General features: G+C 39.4%; 1 protein-coding gene across 2 annotated transcripts; it reads left to right on the forward strand.

Moving 5' to 3' along the window:
• The first annotated feature begins 4,724 nt into the window (after positions 1 to 4,724).
• LOC129412443 (uncharacterized) lies at positions 4,725 to 23,736 on the forward strand. Of its 2 annotated transcripts, none has more exons than XM_055166437.1 (7): positions 4,725 to 4,836; positions 7,653 to 7,994; positions 8,092 to 8,265; positions 9,747 to 9,842; positions 9,936 to 9,973; positions 12,010 to 12,159; positions 23,339 to 23,736. In XM_055166437.1, the coding sequence occupies exons 1-7, from the start codon at positions 4,803 to 4,805 to the stop codon at positions 23,507 to 23,509; spliced, it is 1,005 nt and encodes a 334-aa protein (XP_055022412.1). In that variant the 5' UTR covers positions 4,725 to 4,802; the 3' UTR covers positions 23,510 to 23,736. The 2 variants fall into 2 exon arrangements, with proteins under 2 accessions (XP_055022412.1, XP_055022413.1); XM_055166438.1 differs by having other exon boundaries at positions 8,092 to 8,181.
• The last annotated feature ends 97 nt before the right edge of the window (positions 23,737 to 23,833 follow it).

Here is a 23,833-nt window from a genome sequence, read left to right on the forward strand (position 1 = left end):
AATCTGCATATTCAGCAGGATTTAATCAAATTTCATCAACATGAAAAAGTGACGTTCATGTTGTGAGAAAAATATGTGTAGAGGAGATCAAATTAAGTTTCAAACTCTAAACATCATTTTATTGCCTGCAGCTGTTTTCCAGAACTTTTTTACACAAATCCAGCGACCTTTTTTTTTCAGTGCTCCAACTGTACAGAGAAATAACTGAGTGCAAAAGATTGAAAAAAAAAAAAAAAGTCTCCATGAAGATGTTATTGTTTTGTCTGAAATGTTTCACAGTATGGCATTAAACCTTATCATCGTCATGGAAACCAACCCAGACCCAGTTACAGTCACAGACAGAAAGTTTGAGCTTTAAAACCACCTGTAATTGACTAAATGTAACAGATGTTTAATGTCATACTGTGGAACATTTCCAGACAGAGAAATGACATGTAGAAAGTAGAGACAGACTCCCAACCAAAAAGTGACACAGTGCATCCTTTAAGAATCAAAGTGTTAGTTTCAATAAATAAGACAGTTTTCATGCTGAGACTAAATTTTTGCTCTAAATGTGTTATTTGTGAGCAGTTAATACTCACTAGGAAAAAAATACCTCCTTTTTAAGGAAGTGGGATAGAAAGAGAACATTGATTTTACTTATTAAAAAGCCCAGTTGTTCCTGTGTAGATAAAGTGTTAGAGCAGACAGCAGCATTATAAACGTCTCTGCAAATAAAAGAACAACTATGAGGCTCTGTGTGGCTGTTCTCCTGTTTCTCGGTGAGTTACACTGACCTTTTCTGACTAAACTGATCTATACCTTTAAACTTTTATCTTTGCAAAACTGTATTCCATAAAATGATCAGATTTGGCTTTAGTTTAGCAGCTTTTTACTGTAACTTTGTGAAACGGGGGGAGGTGCACACAGGCTGTATTTGTTTTTCTGTTTGTTGTTGCAGTTTTGACTCTACTAACATTTAACAACAGTAAGAGGCTCCATACACGTCCTGTCTAAATCTATTAAAACCAACTATAAATATTTTACATGTAATTTGATGTCATCAGTCTTATATCATTTAGACTAAATAAATGAAGTCAGTGTGACATATGTTTGTGTTATTTGAATCATGTTATAAAAATAAGTATATTTTGTGAGCAGTGCTCAGTGTCTGGGTTCATCAGAGCACAGACACTTTATGAGGCGGCTGAAGGTTTATTGTGTCACTACATGTACGTGTATCATGTACGTGTATCATGTACGTGTATCGTGTACGTGTATGTACGTGTATCGTGTACGTGTATCGTGTATCATGTACGTGTATGTACGTGTATCGTGTACGTGTATCGTGTACGTGTATCATGTACGTGTATCGTGTACGTGTATCGTGTACGTGTATCATGTATCGTGTACGTGTATCGTGTACGTGTATGTACGTGTATCATGTACGTGTATCATGTACGTGTATCGTGTACGTGTATCATGTACGTGTATCATGTACGTGTATCGTACGTGTATCATGTACGTGTATCGTGTACGTGTATCGTGTACGTGTATCATGTACGTGTATCGTGTACGTGTATCGTGTACGTGTATCATGTACGTATCGTGTACGTGTATCGTGTACGTGTATCATGTACGTGTATCATGTACGTATCGTACGTGTATCGTGTACGTGTATCGTGTACGTGTATCATGTATCGTGTACGTGTATCGTGTACGTGTATCATGTACGTGTATCATGTACGTGTATCATGTACGTGTATCGTGTACGTGTATCATGTACGTGTATCATGTACGTGTATCATGTACGTGTATCATGTACGTGTATCGTGTACGTGTATCGTGTACGTGTATCGTGTATCGTGTATCGTGTATCGTGTACGTGTATCGTGTACGTGTATCGTGTACGTGTATCATGTACGTGTATCATGTACGTGTTATCATGTACGTGTATCGTGTATCGTGTACGTGTACGTCGTGTATCATGTACGTGTATGTACGTGTATCATGTACGTGTATCATGTACGTGTATCGTGTACGTGTATGTGTACGTGTATCGTGTACGTGTATCGTGTACGTGTATCGTATCGTGTACGTGTACGTGTATCGTACGTGTATCGTGTACGTGTATCGTGTACGTGTATCATGTACGTGTATCGTGTCGTGTATCGTGTATCGTGTATCGTGTACGTGTATCGTGTACGTGTACGTGTATCGTGTATCGTGTACGTGTATCATGTACGTGTACGTGTATCGTACGTGTACGTGTACGTGTACGTGTATCGTGTACGTGTATCGTGTACGTGTATCGTGTATCGTGTACGTGTATCGTGTACGTGTATCGTGTACGTGTATCGTGTACGTGTATCATGTACGTGTATCGTGTACGTGTATCGTGTACGTGTATCGTGTACGTGTATCGTGTATCGTGTACGTGTACGTGTATCGTGTATCGTGTACGTGTATCGTGTACGTGTATCGTGTACGTGTATCGTGTACGTGTATCGTGTACGTGTATCGTGTACGTGTATCATGTACGTGTATCGTGTACGTGTATCGTGTACGTGTATCGTGTACGTGTATGTGTACGTGTATGTACGTGTATCGTGTACGTGTATCGTGTACGTGTATCGTGTACGTGTATCGTGTACGTGTATCGTGTACGTGTATCGTGTATCGTGTACGTGTATCGTGTACGTGTATCGTGTACGTGTATCATGTACGTGTATCATGTGTGTATCATGTACGTGTATCGTGTACGTGTATCGTGTACGTGTATCATGTACGTGTATCATGTACGTGTATCGTGTACGTGTATCGTGTACGTGTACGTGTATCGTGTATCGTGTACGTGTATCGTGTATCGTGTACGTGTATCATGTACGTGTATCATGTACGTGTATCATGTACGTGAGCCTCGTCAGTGGGACCAGAGTTGACTCTGGACAATACCAGTGTGTTTTGAAAAGAAACTACATAATAAAATATGGAACTCAGACATTTAGGACTGAACTCACAAAAAGTATGTATCTTATAATCAATTCTAAACATTTTCAAAAGCAACAAAAGCATTTTTAATATTTAACATTTTCTTTCTAACATTATCATTTATTTAAGATGCAGCTTTAAATCCAGCTTATACTCTTGAACCAGAACCTCAAGTCAATGAGTGAGTCACATGTTCATCAGTGTCCTGGTTATTCTCCATGTCCCGGTCATGTCAGTGTTCGTGTTTCTGTGTTTACATGTTCACTGACAAACCTGGACACTCATGTCCACGTGGACATGATCAAATGGAGTGTCCCGGTTTCTTCACATAATCTTACAAATGCACAAAATGAACTTAAATCAATTTAATAAACCAGGAAAAATACAAACCGTGAGCTCCTTTAGCATAAGAAGCTAACGAGCTACGAGATCTCCCACAATCCACTGCTCACATCAAACCAACAAACAACAAATAAACTCAACTTTACAACATCTAAACCATAAACACTATAGACACATCAGCTGTTTGATCAGATCATTCAGCTCTGATCACATTTGTTTACGTTTTACAGAAACGAAACTTAAGACCGTTTGGCTAATTAGCATAAACTGTTAGCGGTGATAAAAACAACTCGCTCCTTGTGTCGCTGATGTGATTCAGTTTCTTTTGGACTAAATGACTCGACTCTGTGGATTATGTGAGTTGTTTCTGTGACAGAAGAGGTGCTGATGATGGTGAGTCTGTTCTGTGTGTGTGTTGTACAGGAGATAGTTCATGTTTTAGTTTTTCAGCGTCACACTGCAGATTGTACATGTGCAGGTTTAGTGCAGCTCTTTATTTTACATCATTTCACTCGTTTGGTCAATTTATTTATGTTGGTCAATTTATTTATGTCTCTACTGTTGTGGTGAAAGGCTGGAAAGTGTCTTTTGGACTCATGCGACTCAACTTTATGTTGCATTAACCGGGATACTGCGTTTACATGCCACAAGTATCACAGTTACTATCGGAATAAAACCAGCTACAGTTACCTGGTTTCTAATAACCGGGACACTGAAAGTGTGATCGGGCTACGGCCACGCTTACCTTCGGGAGGTGTGCAGCTGAGGTCCTTTCTCCTGCCGTCATCTTCGATCCCGTTCTGACACTGAGTCCTGTTTTAGTCCTAGTTCAGTCCTGGTTTAGTCTCGGTTCAGTCCTGGTTTAGTCTCGGTTCAGTCCGTGGTGTGTGCAGCGCTACAGTTTGATATAATATACTTAACGGGCAGGTGTGTGTGCGGGTGTGGTGCTGCACTGCGCGAGTGCGAGTCTCCAAAAACCTGTGCATCGGAAAATAACATAAGGACGACAGCAGCAATAAGTTTTAAGTCTAAGAAAAGTGTATAAAGTGAGTGGTGACAGGTTTTACAGCCTTAAAACAGATGTAATAATTGTAAAATATAAAGTTGATACTTCGCTTATTTCACCTATCGTGAGTTATTTTTAGAACGTCACCCCCGCGATAAACGAGGGACACTGTGGTGTAAATAACCATGGAAACGAAGACAAAACGTAAGTTGAAATGTGTCCTTTGGCGGTTACTGTAGCTCAAACAAGCGTAAACATCTTTCTAATAATAATAATCAGAATCAGAAACATAATAATCACCATAATCATAATTCAGGCAGTTCAAGGCAAACAAAACTCAAATGAAGAAACATGCAGCAGCAGCTCACACGACTCTGACCAAAAGGGAGGTGACACAATTCGTCATCTTTTATTTTGAGAAGTGGTTACAGCGTAGTTCCTGCTTCACAACAAACCGAGTGCGACAAACTGTACAGACGCAAAAATGAAGCTTTGTCACGTCGCCGTCATTTTACACGGTGAGTACACGGTGCATTTGGATGGACACTTTAGAGAAACCAAAAATAAATATAAATATATATGTACTAAATGCATTTGGACTTTTTTAGTCACTTTTGAGTACGTTTGTAAAGAACATCTAAAAATAGGTTTTTCATAAAGGAAGGAACAGCACCACTAATGTGTGATGGACAGAGAGAGAGAGTTTGTATTTAATATTAAGGTGTTTTATAATGTGTAATGGGCGACATATTAAATTAATGTTAAGAAATCATGACTAAATTGATCAAATTCAGTCACATGGATATATTAAACAAACTCTAAACACAACAGTGAACAATAACAGAAGTGAATAAAAACTCAGAAACAAACAGAATCTACATTAGTTATGCAGCTGCTCTTCTGACTCTGCTGCACCTTTAAGACGCTGTACCCAGAGTCATGCTGCCGCTCATGCATGACGCACGCAAATGAGACCAAAACACAATGAGGAAAAGTTTATAGCAAACAACAAAACAAAGAGAACATCTACTTATGTTTTGTACGACGCAAAGATGAACAAAGATGAACAAAGATGAACAAAGATGAACAAAGATGAACAAAGATGAACATAACCTCGAACTGGATCCTCCCGCTCCTTTTTCAGACACAAGCAAAATTCTGTGTAACATTTATTACCTTCGCCAAGGAGGTTATGTTTTTGCCAGCGTTTGTTTGTTTGTTTGTTTGTTTGTTTGTTTGTCTGTTTGTTTGTCTGTTTGTTTGTTTGTCTGTTTGTTTGTTTGTTTGTCTGTTTGTTTGTTTGTTTGTTTGTTTGTTTGTCTGTTAGCAACTGATTTTGATGAAATTTTCAGGATTTGTTGGAAATGTGAAAAGGAAGAACTGATTTCATTTTGGGGATTGATCCGGAAGAAATCCTGGATTCTGGATCACTTTGAAATTTGAGTTCACACTGTGGTAAATGGGGCCAAAATTTAGTTTCTCAATATCTGGGTTAATTATTGACCAAACCCCATGAAATTTGACTCAGGGATGGACAATGATCCTCTTTCATATTCCAAATTGAAAGATACGAGACAAATATTTATGGAAAACACAATTAATATGAGGGGGACTGTGGTCCTTGGCGGAGTCTGTGCTCTCTGACTGACTTTCTAGTTCAGTCCTGTTATTATAGAATAGAAATACTTACTTTTTGTGTTATATCTGTGTATTTACGTTTTTGTGTTTTTTTTTATTATTATTATTTTTTTTTATTTATGTTCTATGTATTACTGTCCGAATAAATAAAAAAACAAACAAAAAAAACACAACAACAAGAGCACTCTCCTCACAGTCCCCAGCACCTGGCCCCAGCACCTGACACAGGGGCCACAGAAGGGGCCAGAGTTCTGATTGGTCACCGCACGTAGGGACAGTCTCCATGCAGAATCTGACCTTTAACTTGGTCTGGTTTGGTCTCCAGGAAAATAGAAATGTTCAGTACCATATTGTGAAACATTCCAGACGAAGCAATGACGTCTCCATCGGAAAAAGTTACGTAATGCACCTTTAACCAGATATTTTCTTAACATGTGCTTCTTCAAATTCAAGAACAAAGTGCAATTTAGTGTTTCGTTTAATTGTCAGTGTTTTTTTTAGTTTTTCACTTTATTTCATTATTATTCCACTATGTTTTTCTGGAGGGAGATGTATTGCAGTGCCTGAAATGTTCCGCATTATGGCATTAAACAGAACAATCCAGCATTCATTCAATTTAAAGTGTTTTATTGCTAAATGTTACTCGAAAAACTTGCACTGCTGGGGTCACCTCCCCACAGAACTGACCTGTAACTTGACTTCGTGGTGTCACCTGCTTGTCTCCATGGACACAGGCTGGTTTAATGCCTTAATGTGGAACATCCCAGCAAAGCAATGACGAGCAGGTGGCTGACCCTCCACCAAAATAAGTTTCATGGTGCACTTTTAAAAGTCTCATATTTATATGACAGAATTGACTTGTGTTATAAAGTGTCACAAACAAACCTGGAGCTGAGTTTTGTTTCAGTCACTGGCCTCGACTGAACAGCTTTACTTACTTAAATACTCTTAAAAAACTTGCTTTTATTTCTGAATATTCTTGTTTTACCTTTTGTTTTGTTGAAATTATGAAAGAAAGTGTCTCATATCTGCTGCTGCACTGAGGAATGAAACGATTTGATGAGGCTAAATCAAAAGCTGTAACTTAAAATGCAAATGCAGGCCTGAAATTACCAAAATGATTTTAGTGAAGTGTGCAAAACCCTGAAGCACTTCCTGTGTTTACTGTACGACATCACAAAGTGGAACGAAGTGTTTTCCCTTTGTCAGAAGAACTTTAAATATGCAGGGGTTGTGTGTTAAACATGTCAGAATGAAACAAAACTCCACTTTTACTATGTTCAGTCCAGTCGGGGTCTTGGGTTTGTACATTACAAACTTTTACATTTTTCAATAAGGGCGACGTTCTGTCTAGATTTTAATTTTAACCCTCGTAGAGCACATGTACTGCTGCTTTTTATTTTATTTATAACCCAGTGAAGCGCTCTTCTTCTTCTTCTTCTTCTTTTCTTCATCTGACAACTCTGTGTGTGTTTGTGATGAGGAAACGACATTATAACATAAATTAAATTAGTGCAGTCGAGCGTCTTTGATTAAGTGATCTGAGTTACAGTACAATACATGTCTGAAAGAAACTGGGTTTGAGGAGAAGAGACGGATACTGATTCTGAAAATTGTATTGAAATGCAGAATATAATGTTTTCACAGTTTTGTTCTTTCCTGAATTATGAACTTAATGGGTGTATTTTGTGAACAGTGCTGTATGGACTGTCTGGTTTCATCAGAGCAGAGGATGTTCATCTTGTGGCTGAAGGAGGAAACATCACAGTTGAATGTCAGTTTTATAGAAATGGACACATGAAGATCTTCTGTAAAAATAACTGTGACAAAGAAGAAAACATTTTGGTCAAGACTTCAGAAAATGAGAGATGTGAAGGAAGATACTGCATTAAATATGAGTACAAAGGTTTATTGAATCTTGATATCATGTACGTGAACATCACCAATGTGACCAAATCTGACACCGGACGATACCAGTGTGTTGTGGAAAGAAACATAATAAATGGAAACCATGAATTTAGGATTAAAGTCACAAAAAGTATGTATCTTATAATCAATTCTAAACATTTTCAAAAGCAACAAAAGCAGTTTTATAACATTTTCTTTCTAACATTATCTTTTTTTAAAAATTTCAGATGCAGCTTTAAATCCAACTTATACTCTTCAACCAGAACCTACAGTCACTGTGAAACCCACCACTGATATGGACCTGACTGTACAAACAGGTGACCAGACTTCACTCATGTCTGTGACTACAACACAACAGTCCACAACATCTTCTGATCATGAGCAGCAGACAAAACCATCAGGTACTGTGGAGATGTGCAGCTGGAGGCTGGACACTTGTGTTATTGATCTTAGCTGCGTCTGTGGTTCCCTCGTATGTGGATCTTTTGATCTGACATTACATCACGTGAGTCATGGGGGTTTTCGAGGCACAGGTTTCACAAGAAGAGATGAGACGTGAGACTGGGTTCACGAGAAAGAGATAAAGTCAGATTTTGTGAGTGTCAGTCCACAGTGTATTTGCCCTAATCATTTTAATTATTGGCTTTCAGAACTACAGCTTCTCAAGAGACGGAACTTTGTATTTTTTGCTCAAGCCAAATGTGAAATCTTGTGGTAGTTTTGCCTTGCGAGATCATGTGGCACGAGTCTTTTGTCATATAATCTTACATCACAGTTCTCCAGGAGAGAAAGAGAAAGAAAGAAGGAAAATACAGCTTTACAAGAAAGTTTTGTTTTTGTTCTAATCACCACCAGAAGGATTTTACACCACCTGCTGTTCTGTGGTGTCCAGGCTGGTGCCTCCTGGTGTCTCCGCTCAATTCCATTTCTCTCCAACGACTATAGGTCAGGAATCAGAAAACACTAGACCAGGGCTGTCAAGACCCTTGGCTGATTTTCTACTAAAATATTTACTCTATATTTTCTATTAAAATATTAGTAATTTTCTGCGGCGCTGAGCACAACAGCGTCTCTGTACGTGGCCCCTCCCACCAGAGCAGCACAAATGAAGAAAAATGTCAAAAATAAGAAAAGTGGAGCCGAGTGCAGGATTTTCCAAAAAAAAAAGACATATTCCTATTTACAGACAAGTTATTGTTAAAACAATGTGTTGAATCTGCATTTTTCTTCAAGTTTCAGGTTGTTCATAATATTATAATAGTTTGTAAAAGAAAGAGTTCATCAGCACTGGACGGTTCGCAAAAACCCCGGAAGTGCAAGTTCAGGCACCAGCCAATCAGTGAAGAGCCAAACATTCAGTGTTCTCAAAGATTCCAGAGATCAAGGATTTAAAGCCGGAACAAAGAGAAAGTTTGGTGAATTTTATCAAGGGGAAAGACGTTATTGTTCTTCTTCCTACAGGATCTGGGAAAAGCTTCATCTACCAGTTAAACCCGTTAGCGGCGCATTACATACGTCACGACCAAATAGCAGCGATTGGTTAAATATAAAAGTACCTGCCCACCGTTGAGCAAACAGTTTCTATGAAGTGAACTTTGAAGTGAACTGTGCTTTTTTGCAATTTCAACACCACTTTACCGGCTGAACATATTTTTGACTAAATGAAGTGAATTATCAGCAAGTTTTCATGGCAAATTCAACTCGTGAACCAGTACGTAGAAAATACTCCAAAACCTCCAGCTCGATCAAGTCTCCAACGCAACTCCAACTCCCAAATGCATTTTTTATTTCGTCTTACTTTAGTTTTGTTTTATAAAATACTAAAAACGTTAAAATATTGAAATCTATTGAAAAACAAACAAACTTCACTCTTCTTTGACAGGAGTATCACCGCTGTACGTGAGTCTGTCTCTCGTCGCTGTACTAATCCTGTTACTCGCTGCTCTGCTGATATTCTACTGTAAGAAGAGAACCAAAGGTGAGATTGAGAAACTAAATTAGAATAATATAATAATAAAACACGGTGAACTGGATGTTACTAAAGCTTTCGATGCCGTCTTGTTTTCCGCAGCATCTCCTGTGACTACGGAATACGGGTCAACTCCTGTGGTAAGTTTAAAGGTTGTACAGAGGATCTTTAAGTGAAGAGAAATACAGCGACACTTCTTTTTCAAATGTCGTTCATACGTGACACGATCTTCCTCCTCCTCCCGCCTCTTTACTCTAGAAATCACGTTTGTTTACATCCAGTGCTCGTTCAGAATCACTGTTGAAGTTTCCTGTCTAGAAGTAATTCAGCGACCGACGCGTCAGTTTTTAGACTCTTCGTCTGCTTCGGTCGCGCCATCGCTGGACGAGATCTCCAAGAATCACCTCAGTTTGTCTTCGCTCCTTTTCCTCTTCTCTTCTTCTTTCAGCGACCTCAAAAACCGACTTTCTTTTGCGGCGAACCGGTCGTGGATTCTCGTCCGCCGTCGCGACAAACTTTGTGCGAAATACGAGGAAGCGACAGTTTAAAAAAGCCTCTAAGAACCTCTGCATAAACCACGTAATCCCCGCGCTCCGACGAGTCAGTTACACTAGGGAGTTTGATTGACAACGTAACAGCCAATAGAAAATGAGGGAGCCTCGTTTTCTATTGGCCGATGTTTATCTGGCCTCAACACGTCCACAGTTGATAGATTTTCGTTCTTTTTTTTTTTTGGTCATAATTACAAAGCTGCTGCGTCTGTAATGGTGTTTTAATCTTTGACTGACAGTTTGAAACAAAAAATCCTCCATACAACCTTTAAGTCACATCAGCCACATTACTGGGTCACAGGTAGAGATCTGCAGTTCTCATGAGCTGTTTTTAAGTTCAATACTGGTAGATAGAGATATGCACGTTCAAGAAAAGTTGTGTGTGTTGGGGCCAAAAACGTTGACAAGAAATAGTGCAAAAGAAAGAGAAAGAAAGAGATCCGCACTGCAGTTCTTTGAAGCTCCCAAATGTTTGTTGTTTGTTTCGGGTCGAGTCCTTCTCTTTTTCTTTTGCGCTATTTTTAAGTTCATCAATCATGCCAGACTCATTCCGAGCATTTTTACAGTCAAATCAAGTTCATAACAACTGCTTGCTTACACTGGCGCGCCTTTAGCTGTTGTCTTTTCAGAGGTGATTCCCCGTGACCACAGACGGAGTCAAAATGCCAAATCCAGATGCACCTGACTGACTTTGCTTCATATCATACTTTATTTTAACTTCTCGATGAAATGTTAAATCAAATGTACTTTAAGTGCTTATGTCAGGTTAGACTACTCATGTTTTTTACTGAAACACAGATCGTTATAGTTACGATTGATAAGCAAAAACAATCACACTCGTTTTGCCATTTTGGAATTTTACTTTCTGGGTGGAAATCATTATCCAGGCTGGTACCAGCCAGTGCCTCCGCTCAATTTCCTTTCTCTCCAGCGACTAAGTCAGGAATCAAACTTTACTAGACGGTTCGCAAAAACCCCAGAAGTGCGAGTTCGGGCACCAGCCAATCAGCGAAAAGCCACATGTTCAGTGTTGCCAACGATTCCCGAGATCGAGGATTTAAAGCCGGAACAAAGAGAATGTTTGGCGAATTTCATCAAGGGGAAAGACGTTATTGTCCTTCTTTCTACGGGATTTGGGAAAAGCTTAATACACCAGTTAACCTCGTTAGTGACACATGACGTATGTCTCCACCAAATAGCAGCGACTGGTTAAATGATAAAAAGTACCTGCCTACGGTTGAGCGAACGAATCACTGCGACGTCAGACGGTTTCTACAAAGTGAAACTGGCTGATGAATCAGGCGAGGAAATCATGACATCACACTCGGAATGTTATGGCAAAACTTCACTAATGTTCAAAGAAATTATTATCCAACAAATCCAAATATAAGAAAACACATTTCCATCTGTCATTCCTCTGCCTGGAATGTTCCACAGTTTGGCATTTAACAGCTCTATCTTACATTTATTCAATTACAAGTGGTTTCACAGCTAGAAAAACAGAGGGTCACCTCTCCACAGATCTGACTTGTAACTTGGTCTGGATTGGTCTCCATGAGGGTGAAAGGTTTAATGCCATACTGTGAAACATTCCAGATGAAGCAATAACCATGACTCTCCCTCAGACCCACAGAGTCTATGAGGAGATCCCAGACAACAGAACTTCTCGTCCAGTGGAAATGTCCACAGTTTATGCTTCAGCCTCCTTCAGTGGACCTGAAGACCACACTTCAGATGTCTACAGTCTGGCCACAGCCCCGGGAGACCAGCACCAAGTAAGAAAAATAAGCAGAACTTCACTTTATTGCAAGGTCAACATAACACGTGTAAGATCTGTGTAGTGAGCGATGTGGTTGCTGTAATAGACGCATCAAGAATCTCAGACTTCTGGTCATTGCGCAATTCACACTGGGAAGGATTTTCCGTAAAGTGAGCATCAAACCTCCATGTTTGTTTTCCCAGTGGGACGTGTCTATTGACAAAGTGGATCTTTTCAAGTCTTTTGAACCAAATCACTTTTGTTTCTGCTTCTGATATTGTCATATTTTAGTTTTGGGATTCGGACATCGTTAATTGTTGTGGTTGTTGGATCCAAACAGCGGAAAACGACTCGAGAAATGTGTTTGTGAACTTCATAAATGTAAAAGTGAATCAGATGTGTGTGACTCAAACCTCTGTTCAAACTGTTTCTCTTCCCAACGGAATTGAAAAATAGTGAAAGGTGAAGGTGATGGGCAGGATTGATCCACAGGAAAGACAAAAAAGAAATCATCCTGAGTTTGCAGAGAACATTTTGTATGTGGAGCGACGACAAAACAAAATCCTGATCCCTCGTTCAAACTCGGTTATGAATTTAAAAAGTCAAGGCCAAAGTGAAAGTCTCCAACTGTTCACCAAGAAACACCTTCCACTGCAAAGACCAAGACGTGATGTTTGTGTAAAACCACAAGAACAAGAAAGTGCAGCTCAGTCTGTTTGTCTTCTGCTCCTCTACATTAACAAACAGGATTTTGTTTTGTTGTTGCTCCACATACAAAATGTTCTCTGTAAACTCGGGATGATTTCTTAGTCAGACAAATGTTTCCTTTTTGGTTCTTCCTGTGGATCAATCCTGCCCATCACCTTCACCTTTCACTATTTTTCAATTCCGTTGGGAAGAGAAACAGTTTGAACAGAGGTTTGCAGTAGGGACGGGCATTCGATGAAATTTTCTTAACGATCGATTATCGATTAATCATTAACGTTTTTATATTAAAATGATCATCATTATTATTACTATCTGCACTAATCTGCATAAATAAATTCAACTTTACGACATATAAACATAACGACTCTAGATCCACATCAGCTGTTTGACATTATAATGTGTTTAATTCAGTTTTGTTCAAATCTCACAGAAACAAAACTTAAAACCACATCACTAATTTACATAAACTAAGTGAAGATAAAAACTCCAGCTCTTGTGTCGCTGATGTGGTTCAACTTGTGTTGGATTAAAAGACATGACTCAGGTGAATACAGGTCAGTGTGACCAGATTTGTGTTTGTCAAAACCAGGACAGCGTACGGGGGGAGGGGGGCGGGGCCTCGTCATCCACATTGAGCGACTCTCACCTGGAAAAACTTTTTCCCACTGGACACAGAAACATATGTGCTGCTTTATCCACTGTGCACATGGACTCACACTTGTCCCAACGCAACGGAAAGTGTGGAATTTCTTCTACAAATCCTGGTTAAATCCACATTTGTGCTTCGGTTCGTTACAGACTGACCCACTGTTTGTGTCTCGCTCCTTCTGATGCAGAGACACATGTACACACCTGTTTGGTCACGACACACACAGCAACATACATTCGGTTTGTCAATTAAAATTACGTAATCGATTTAATTCTTAATGATCAATTATCGATTCATTGATTAATCATGCCCATCCCTAATTTTCAGTCACACACATCTGATTCACTTTTGCATCTATGGAGTTCGCAAACAAATTCAAGCTGTTTTCCGCTGTTTGGATCCAACAACCACAACAATTAACGACGTCTGTATCCAAAAACCAAAATATGACAATATCAGAACCAGAAACAAAAGTGACATGGTTCAAAAGACTTGAAAAGTTCAGCTTTATCAATAGACACGTCCCACTGGGAAAACAAACATGGAGGTTTGATGCTCACTTTTTCGGAAAATCCTTCCCAGTGTGAATTGTGCAATGACCGGAATCCGAGATTCTTGATGCGTCTATTGGACTGTTTTTTATTTTTCTGCACTTATACATACAACATATAACAATAAAAAGGGCACACGAGATAAAAAGTAGGTGCAGGAAGAGGAAAAAAACCCCAAAAGGGCTTATATTATGCTACTTCCTGATCTACGTTGTAATGTTCATCAAAAACATATCTGGAGTTGTGTTTTGTTTCATTCTCACATGTTTAACACACAAATCCTGCATATGTAGACTCACTTCTTCTCTCAAACAGAAATCACCCTTTTCCACATTGTGATGTCACGTGGTAAAAAGTGCCCCACTGTGTTTTCAAACTTTATACACGTCATTTGGATCATTTCAGCCCTGGAATCTCTCTCTTCTGAACAAAAGGTAAAAAGTAGCTGTTCATGACATCACAAGGTGGAACAGAGCATTTTGAGCTTTGATGATAATAAACCAGGGTTATTCAAATATGCGTGAATGCAGCTCCAGTTATGTTCTGGAGGAGGTAACAGCGTTGGTTTAACATGGTTTAAAGCTCACAAGAGTCAGTTTTATGTAACAGCCTAAACCTTATGAATGTATTAAACTGAACATAATAATCATGCATTATTAAAAAAATATAAAAGTAAAAGATGGAGCTGGGTGGAAAGTCTTAATTTACCATCAATCGACCAGGGAGAAGTTGCCGATACGATACAGACCTCGATACGGTGCACTTTCGATTCGATATATTTCAAAATGATTTGATACATTTCAATAAAAAATTTATTCTAAATTATGGCTGTGATACTAAAAGTCTTTGTTAAACCACTTCTTCTGCAAATTTTAAGCCAAAAACCCCATTTTAATCATCAAAATTGCCAAATGTGTTGCACAATCGAGTTTCCTTCCTCTAAACGAGCAATAAAACTGTAGTAACAACATCATTTAGTAAAATACACACACAGAAAAGCAGCAGCTCGATACTGTATCATCACATTAAATAATACGATATTTCGATATTTTTGCACATTACAGTCTCTCTATGGATATAATGTTGTATCACGCGAAGTTTGACATAACTTTAAAAAGACATTTGCATCTGGAATTACAGTATATAGTGTCTCCAGGATTTCTGATCAAGGTGGATGTGACTGTGTAACTTTTGGGTTGGGGGTCAGTCACCTGCTTGTTCCTATTGGCTTAGAATGTTCCACAGTATGACATTAAACAAATCTATTTTACATGTTTTCAATCACAGGTGATTTTAATGCTCAAAAATACCTAGAAAACAGACATTCTGACAGTGAGCGGGGTCGCCTCTTCACAGATCTGACCTGTAACTTGGTCTGGTTTGGTCTCCATGAAGATAGAAAGGTTTAGACAAAGCAAGAACATCTCCATGAAGAAAAGTTTTGACAGACCCTCCACCAGAAAAGTTATACAATTGACCTTTAACTAAACACTCTATTCATGAAAAAAACTAAAAAATAATTCAAACACGGCAGCTTCTAAGTAAACCAATTATCAAAATTATTGGTAGTGGGGTTAGAATTCATGAAATTTCCATTAAGCAAGATTCTACAGCTTTTCTCACTCACTGTGACTAATACATGAAGCACTAAAACGTTAATGTGATCTTCAAAAAAAACAAACTTTGTTGCTTCTTTACTTAAGGAATTTATTTTTTCTACCAAATGCAAGGAACATTTTTGCCTCTACAACACCTTATTTTTACACAAAACATTAAAATATGAAAAACGTATATTACACACACTACATTTTCCTTATGCAAATGAAATAAATTGAAAGTTTAAATACTAAATGTGCCTCTTTTCACTTTGTTATGTCATTTAGTACCTTTAAAGTTATTAGTGGTTAAGATGAATTCCTGTGAGATGAGCCATTTTCCAACACGTGCTTGTTTTGTAGTCAGACATTGGGTCTGGACTTTACTCTGACTTACAAAGAATTGTAGATTATTTGCAACTTTCACTTACCAGAAAACCAAAGTCAAACAAAAAAGGCATAAGATCTCATTCTTTGTTATATGGATGAGTTTTTGAACAAATGATTTAGACGTGCAGGGTGGGATGACTCATGCTTTAAAAGTAGTCATGCTTCTATAACAGGAAAGAGGAACAACTCAATGATCGTTTATATTCAAAAAGCATCCGGTTTATTGGGGAAGTGTGCAGCCAAAAAATTGTGCAAGTGACTAAACAGAAAATGCCAAATACCTGTCTTCTCTTGGAGCTTCATGTAGGGATATGAATCTTACTGTAGACTGTGGGTTTGGTTACTAACATTTAGTAAGAACATAACAAGATCCAAGTCTCACGATACGATATCATCACCGTACGAACCTCACGGCACAATATTTATTGCGACATCGTGGGAAAGTTCACGATTAGGAATGTAACGATATCCAAATCACTCAGTACGATATTTTCACGATATATATATCTCATGGTACGATATTTATTGCGATATTTTGTGGAGGTTAAACAGCTAAAACTGTTAATATGCCACTTCTTTCTCGTAAAATGCCTTGACAAGATTTAATCCAGAGAACTAAGACTTAAAAGTGCTTAAAACTGTCAGTTCTTCTTGTAGTCTTCTTCTTGTAGCAAAGGATCATGGTCTATGTAGTTCCCTCTGTCTTTTTTTTATCTATTGCTGCACCATAACTCTTAATTTAAGCAAAGAGACTTGTAATTCAATATATTGTGACCGTCCATGATATTATTGTGAGAATTTTGACGATACGATATCACGATATTTCAGTTATTGTTACATCCCTAGATAATGTATTTAATCCAATTTTCACAAGAGAGGGAACATATATGCTTAAATACTTATTTAAAGATGCACTATGCAACTTTTTCATCAGTCTTCCACAGTATGACATTTAAAAAAACAAAAAAACAAAACAAAACAGGCATTCTGACTGATCAGGGTCGCCTCTCCACAGATCTGACCTGCGAACTCGGACCCCTGTTACACTGAAACGAGTCCGTGTATCACGTATCAATGTATCAGAAATGATCTGCCCCACACACACACGTTGTTTCTGTGTCCACAATCCTTCCTTATCCACACAATTTTGAACAACAAAACTTAAAACCACATGACTAATTTGCATAAACTGAGCTCAAAAAACAGCTCAATATTCAGCTTCAGCTTCTGTCGGACTAAAGGACACGACTCAGTGAAATATGCAGTGTTGGAGTAACGCGTTATAAAAGTAACGAATTACAGTAATGCATTACTTTTTGCTGTAACACAGTAATGTTCGGCATTACAGGGGAAAAAATAGTAATATTTTACTCGGTACAAATGTGAGTAACGCGCGTTACAATGTTTTTTTAACCTGGATTGAAGTGGTGGGTTTTTCTTCATACAAATTCACTAAAATCACCTCGATATCAGCAGCGGTGAAACGCCGGAGATGCTCCTCGTAGACCGTCAGGTGACCACGGGCGAAAGGACTGACATAGAACTCCACGCTGTTTAGACCTGGTTTAGACCTGGTTTAGTCCTGGTTCAGTCCATATACAGCTCAAAAGTTATTTTGGTGAGAGTAACTTAAAGTAATGCAATAGTAAAGTAATGTCTTACATTTTAAATGCAGTAATAGGTAATAAATAACACATTACAGTTTCAAAGTAACTTGCCCGACAGTGGAAATATGAGTGTTCTTTCTGTGACAGAGGGGTGTTCTGCTGATGGTGAGTCTTTTCTGTGCTTCTATCATGTTGAAGATGGTTCATGTGAAACTTTTCAGAGATTATACGTCTGCAGGTCGTACGCACAGACTGTATTTATGAATATATGCTAGCCACCAGATCGTTCCGTCTCTGGAGCCGTTTTCAGCCGGGTTAATGTGGATGAACATTCACAACGAAAACAACTGGAATACGAACTAGTGTGGGTGGGGCCTTGGTCTGGTTTGTTCTTCATGAAGACAGTGAAACATTCCAAACAAAGTATAACACGTCTCCATGGAGAAAAGCATTTGACGGACCCTCCACCGGAAAAGTTACACAGTGCACCTTAGTGTTTTCACTTATTAGTATTAGTCTCATCAGAAGTGTTGGTCATCGTTAACATTATGGCTGGAAGAATTTACCTCTGTGTGTTTGTCATATCTGCTGCCCAACTCTGTCCAACTAGGAATTTAAATTATAAACCAAAATTAAAAAAATAAAAACTAGGCAAGATTTTTATTAAACTCTTAAATGTAATTACATTGACTATGTTTTTGTAAGGCTGTCATATGCACCTCAAATTTACAATAATTAATCAGCTCCAAAATACTTCAGCTCTTTGGACTGGACTGTTTGGAGTCAACCAGGCACACGGCGCGATCTCCCTCTAAGCCCCTTCCCAAAGTGGGTCTGGAGCTGTATCCTGTCTCCTCGATTTCAGCTCACTGTGACTGACAGGTGGATTAACCAATCAGAGACATGCAAAAATAAACATGGAGTTTAAAAAAAAGCAATAAAAAATAACACAGAACTGAGAAACAGCAAGAGATTTCTGCAAAATCACCAATTGAACCACTAAACTTGTGTTTATTTTAAGTAAAAGAAGTTATATATTTTGTTCTGAGAATTTTCTAGCGATGTCTTCTGCATTTGAAACACATGACACATGATATAAATAAGCAGCTGTGGTTGGAGGTTTTACAGCCTCTATGGTCCTTCTGCATTCAAACTGAAAGAAAGAGACGAGCTGATTGGGGAACCATCCTGCACCATTACCAAGTGTTTTGAAAAACTCATTCTAACCCACTTCAGAGCTGCAGTTCCTGCTGGATCAACATGCATTTGCATTTGCATTTGCTTTTTCTTAAACAGCTCAATACAACATGCAGTGGTCACATCTTTCTCCCTCCTCACCATATAAACTGGTCTATAAAGTCCACTACGACACTACACTACGACACTACACTACGACACTACACTACGACACTACACTACGACACTACACTACGACACTACACTACCAACTACACTACGACACTACACTACGACACTACACTACGACACTACACTACGACACTACACTACGACACTACACTACGACACTACACTACGACACTACACTACGACACTACGACACTACACTACACACACTACACTACAACTACGACACGACACTACACTACGACACTACACTACGACACTACACTACGACACTACACTACTACACTACTACACTACGACACTACACTACGACACTACACTACGACACTACACTACGACACTACACTACGACACTACACTACGACACTACGACACTACACTACGACACTACACTACGACACTACACTACACTACGACACTACACTACGACACTACACTACGACACTACACTACACTACGACACTACACTACGACACTACGACACTACACTACAACTACACTACGACACTACACTACGACTACACTACGACACTACTACACTACTACACTACGACACTACACTACGACACTACACTACGACACTACACTACACACTACACTACGACACTACACTACACTACACTACGACACTACACTACGACACTACACTACGACACTACACTACGACACTACGACTACGACACTACACTACGACACTACACTACACTACGACACTACACTACGACACTACACTACGACACTACACTACGACACTACACTACCGACTACACTACGACACTACACTACCAACTACACTACGACACTACACTACGACACTACACTACGACACTACACTACGACACTACACTACGACACTACACTACGACACTACACTACGACACTACACTACGACACTACACTACGACACTACACTACGACACTACACTACGACACTACACTACCAACTACACTACGACACTACACTACGACACTACACTACCAACTACACTACGACACTACACTACGACACTACACTACGACACTACACTACTACACTACTACACTACGACACTACACTACGACACTACACTACACTACACTACGACACTACTACACTACGACACTACACTACGACACTACACTACACACACTACACTACGACACTACACTACTACACTACACTACGACACTACACTACGACACTACACTACACTACGACACTACGACACTACACTACGACTACACTACGACACTACACTACCAACTACACTACGACTACGACACTACACACTACACTACGACACTACACTACGACACTACACTACCAACTACACTACGACACTACACTACGACACTACACTACGACACTACACTACGACACTACACTACGACACTACACTACGACACTACACTACCAACTACACTACGACACTACACTACGACACTACACTACCAACTACACTACGACACTACACTACGACACTACACTACCACGACACTACACTACGACACTACACTACGACACTACACTACGACACTACACTACACTACACTACACTACACTACGACACTACACTACGACACTACACTACGACACTACACTACGACACACTACACACTACGACACTACACACTACGACACTACACTACGACACTACACTACACTACACTACACTACGACACTACACTACGACACTACACTACGACACTACACTACGACACTACACTACACTACACTACACTACACAACTACACTACGACACTACACTACACACTACACTACGACACTACACTACGACACTACACTACACTACACTACTACACTACGACACTACACTACGACACTACACTACCACTACTACACTACGACACTACACTACCAACTACACTACGACACTACACTACTACACTACACTACGACACTACACTACGACTACACTACGACACTACACTACTACACACTACACTACGACACTACACTACGACACTACACTACGACACTACACTACTACACGACAACTACACTACGACACTACACACTACCAACTACACTACGACACTACACTACGACACTACAACACTACACTACGACACTACACTACCAACTACACTAAACTCAGTTAAACTGAACTAATGCTAGGATAAATAAGTAGGTCAGGAGTCTCCAACATTTTTCCTCTGGTGAGCTACTCTTACAAAATGAAAATGCAGAACCCAGAACAGACAGACAGAACCTGAAAAAACAGACAAAACAAACAAACAAACAAACAAACAGAAGCTGTGGAGGACATGACAGTGGGTACGGTTCAACACTCTCAATACAAGGGCAGGATTTACCACCAGACGGAGGGCAGTAGTAGCCAGGCTGACGCCACCTAGTGCTCAATTTAATTTCTCTCCATCGACTAGGTCAGGAATCAGAATACACTAGACGTTTGGAAGAACCCTGGACGTTGTAGACGGCAAAGAGCTGTTGACCCTGTCTGGGTCCCTTTTGTGCTACAACACAACAATAAACAAAGAGGCGAGGATGGATATAGACGAAGACATACATTCTGTGTTGGTAACTATTCCTGAGACCGAAGGTTTAAAGCCGGAAAAAAAAAAGTTTGGTGAATTTTATCAAGGGGAAAGACATTATTGCACTTCTTCCTACGGGATTTGGAAAAAGCTTAATATACCAGTTAACCCCGTTAGAGGCGCATTACAAACGTCACAACCAAATAAAAGCAATTGGTTAAATAAAAAAGTACCTGCCTACCGTCGAGCGAACACACTCTAATGCTGCAAGGTTAGACTGTTTCTACAAAGTGAAACCGGCTGATGAATCAGCTGCACAACACGTCACTGTAACATCACGTGACCCGTCTGTAGAAGGACGCAGAGGTTGTCAAGTTATGTGTAAATAAAATGATGGTCTGTCAAAAGAACCTTTATTTGGACAAACTAAACTCAGTTGAACTAAACTAAACCGTCTCTGTTCACAAGTTGTCAAACCTCACACTTTGACACTCAGGTCTTAGTGCACCACTGGTCATCGCTGTTACATATTATTGCTGCACGACCAGGGAGTCGTTGAACTACATTTTACTGCTTTTTATTTTAATAATTTATTTAAGTCATAAAATATCATCAAGGCCTCAAACATGTCATAAAGTTCATCACTAATCACAAATGAAAAGGAACAGAAAGAAGAACGATGTGATGCTATCTTCCCCTTTCCAGACAATGACTTTACCCCTGAGAGATACTTAAAGGTCCTGAGTTACACAAAGTGGATTCTTATGACCTTTAACCATGTTGAAACTATGTCAAACCTAGAAAAACATGCACCAGGGACTAGAGGTGGAAATGAGCTCTAAGTGCTACAACCTGGCACAATGCGTCTCTCATAAACTAAATAACTAAATGTTACCTCCTCAAAAACATACCTGGAGTTATGCTTTCTTCACACGTTTGAGGAAACCTTTATTATTAGGCTTGAAATGCTCTGTTCCACCTTGTGATGTCTTGAAGTGGTGGTTTTCAAGTTAACAGCGACATTTAGTTTATAGAGATTCCTGGAAGGGCTCATAACAAACACAAATGACATAACAAATAGAAACACCACAACACAAATGCAAATGCCACAACACAACAAAAAGCCACAACAAACCAAAAAAAGCCACAACACACGAAAAAAAATCCACAAGGGAAGTGACCGTGGGATTCCATTTTCCAACGGACCAAGCGACGGTCAGACCATCATTCCTTTACTTTTCACATTCTTGTTCTTCCCCAACTTTTCCCGTTCACTTCCTGCTTGATCCTTGAACACTTTGCTTGGTCCGTTGGAAAACACAGTCCTGTGGTCACTTCCGTTGCGGCTTTTTGGTTTGTTGTGGCGTTTGCGTTTGCGTCGTGGCAATTGCATTAAAATAGTCCCGCGATCTCTTCCACTCTGACTTTTTTGGTTTCTTGTGACTTTTTGTTGTGTTGCCACGTTTGTATTCGTTGCTGTGTTTGTGTTTGTTATGAGTCCTGCCGGTTTCCCTAGATTTGCAATTCCAGAGCTGAAATTATCCAAGTGATTCTAGTGAAGGTGTATGGAGTTTAAAAACACAGTGAAGCACTTCCTGTATCACCACATGATGTCACAAGGTGGAGAAGAGCATTTTCTGTCTGAGAAAAGAACGCAGCCTAAACGTGACAAAACACATAAACCAAATCAGAAAATAGTGAATTATGAGCCCTTTAAGAACAAATTCAGTCATACACTTTTTTATTTACAGTTTGACCGACAATGACAATGACACATACACTCGATTCAACTTCAAAATGTACCTCATGTTTACCTTTTGTTTTGTTCCAGGTGGAGGAATCTATAGACCAAGTCACCTACACTGAAGTGGACTTTACCAACAGCAAAAATATGTCAGAAAACGGCGCTTCCCAGAGACGGGCTGAGGCAGCGCTGTACGCTGTAGTTCAGCCCCAAAATGAAGACTCCCTTTACTCCACAGTTTCTCGACCAAAGCATTAATTCTGGTGGTGCTTCTCACTGTAGAGTCTCAAGTTAACTGCACAAGAAAATGTTTATAATTATTTATATTTTTAAGATTGCTGTATTTTCCGGTCAATAGGGACACGCCATTAAAGGTTGTATGGAGGATTTTTTTTGTTTCAAATTGTCAGTGATAGATTATAGATGCAGTCGCCTTGTAATTATGATGACCAAAAAAAAGAGAATAAAAATTCATCAACTCTGGACGTGGTGGGGCCAGATAAACATTTGCCAATAGATAACGACACTGCCTCGTTATCTGTGAGCTGACAGGCTGTCAATCAAACTCCCTACGTTTCTAGT

This window comes from Boleophthalmus pectinirostris, unplaced genomic scaffold (assembly GCF_026225935.1).
Source record: "Boleophthalmus pectinirostris isolate CB_2022bp ecotype Guang Dong unplaced genomic scaffold, ASM2622593v1 HiC_scaffold_8, whole genome shotgun sequence".
NCBI classification, from domain to species: domain Eukaryota; kingdom Metazoa; phylum Chordata; class Actinopteri; order Gobiiformes; family Gobiidae; genus Boleophthalmus; species Boleophthalmus pectinirostris.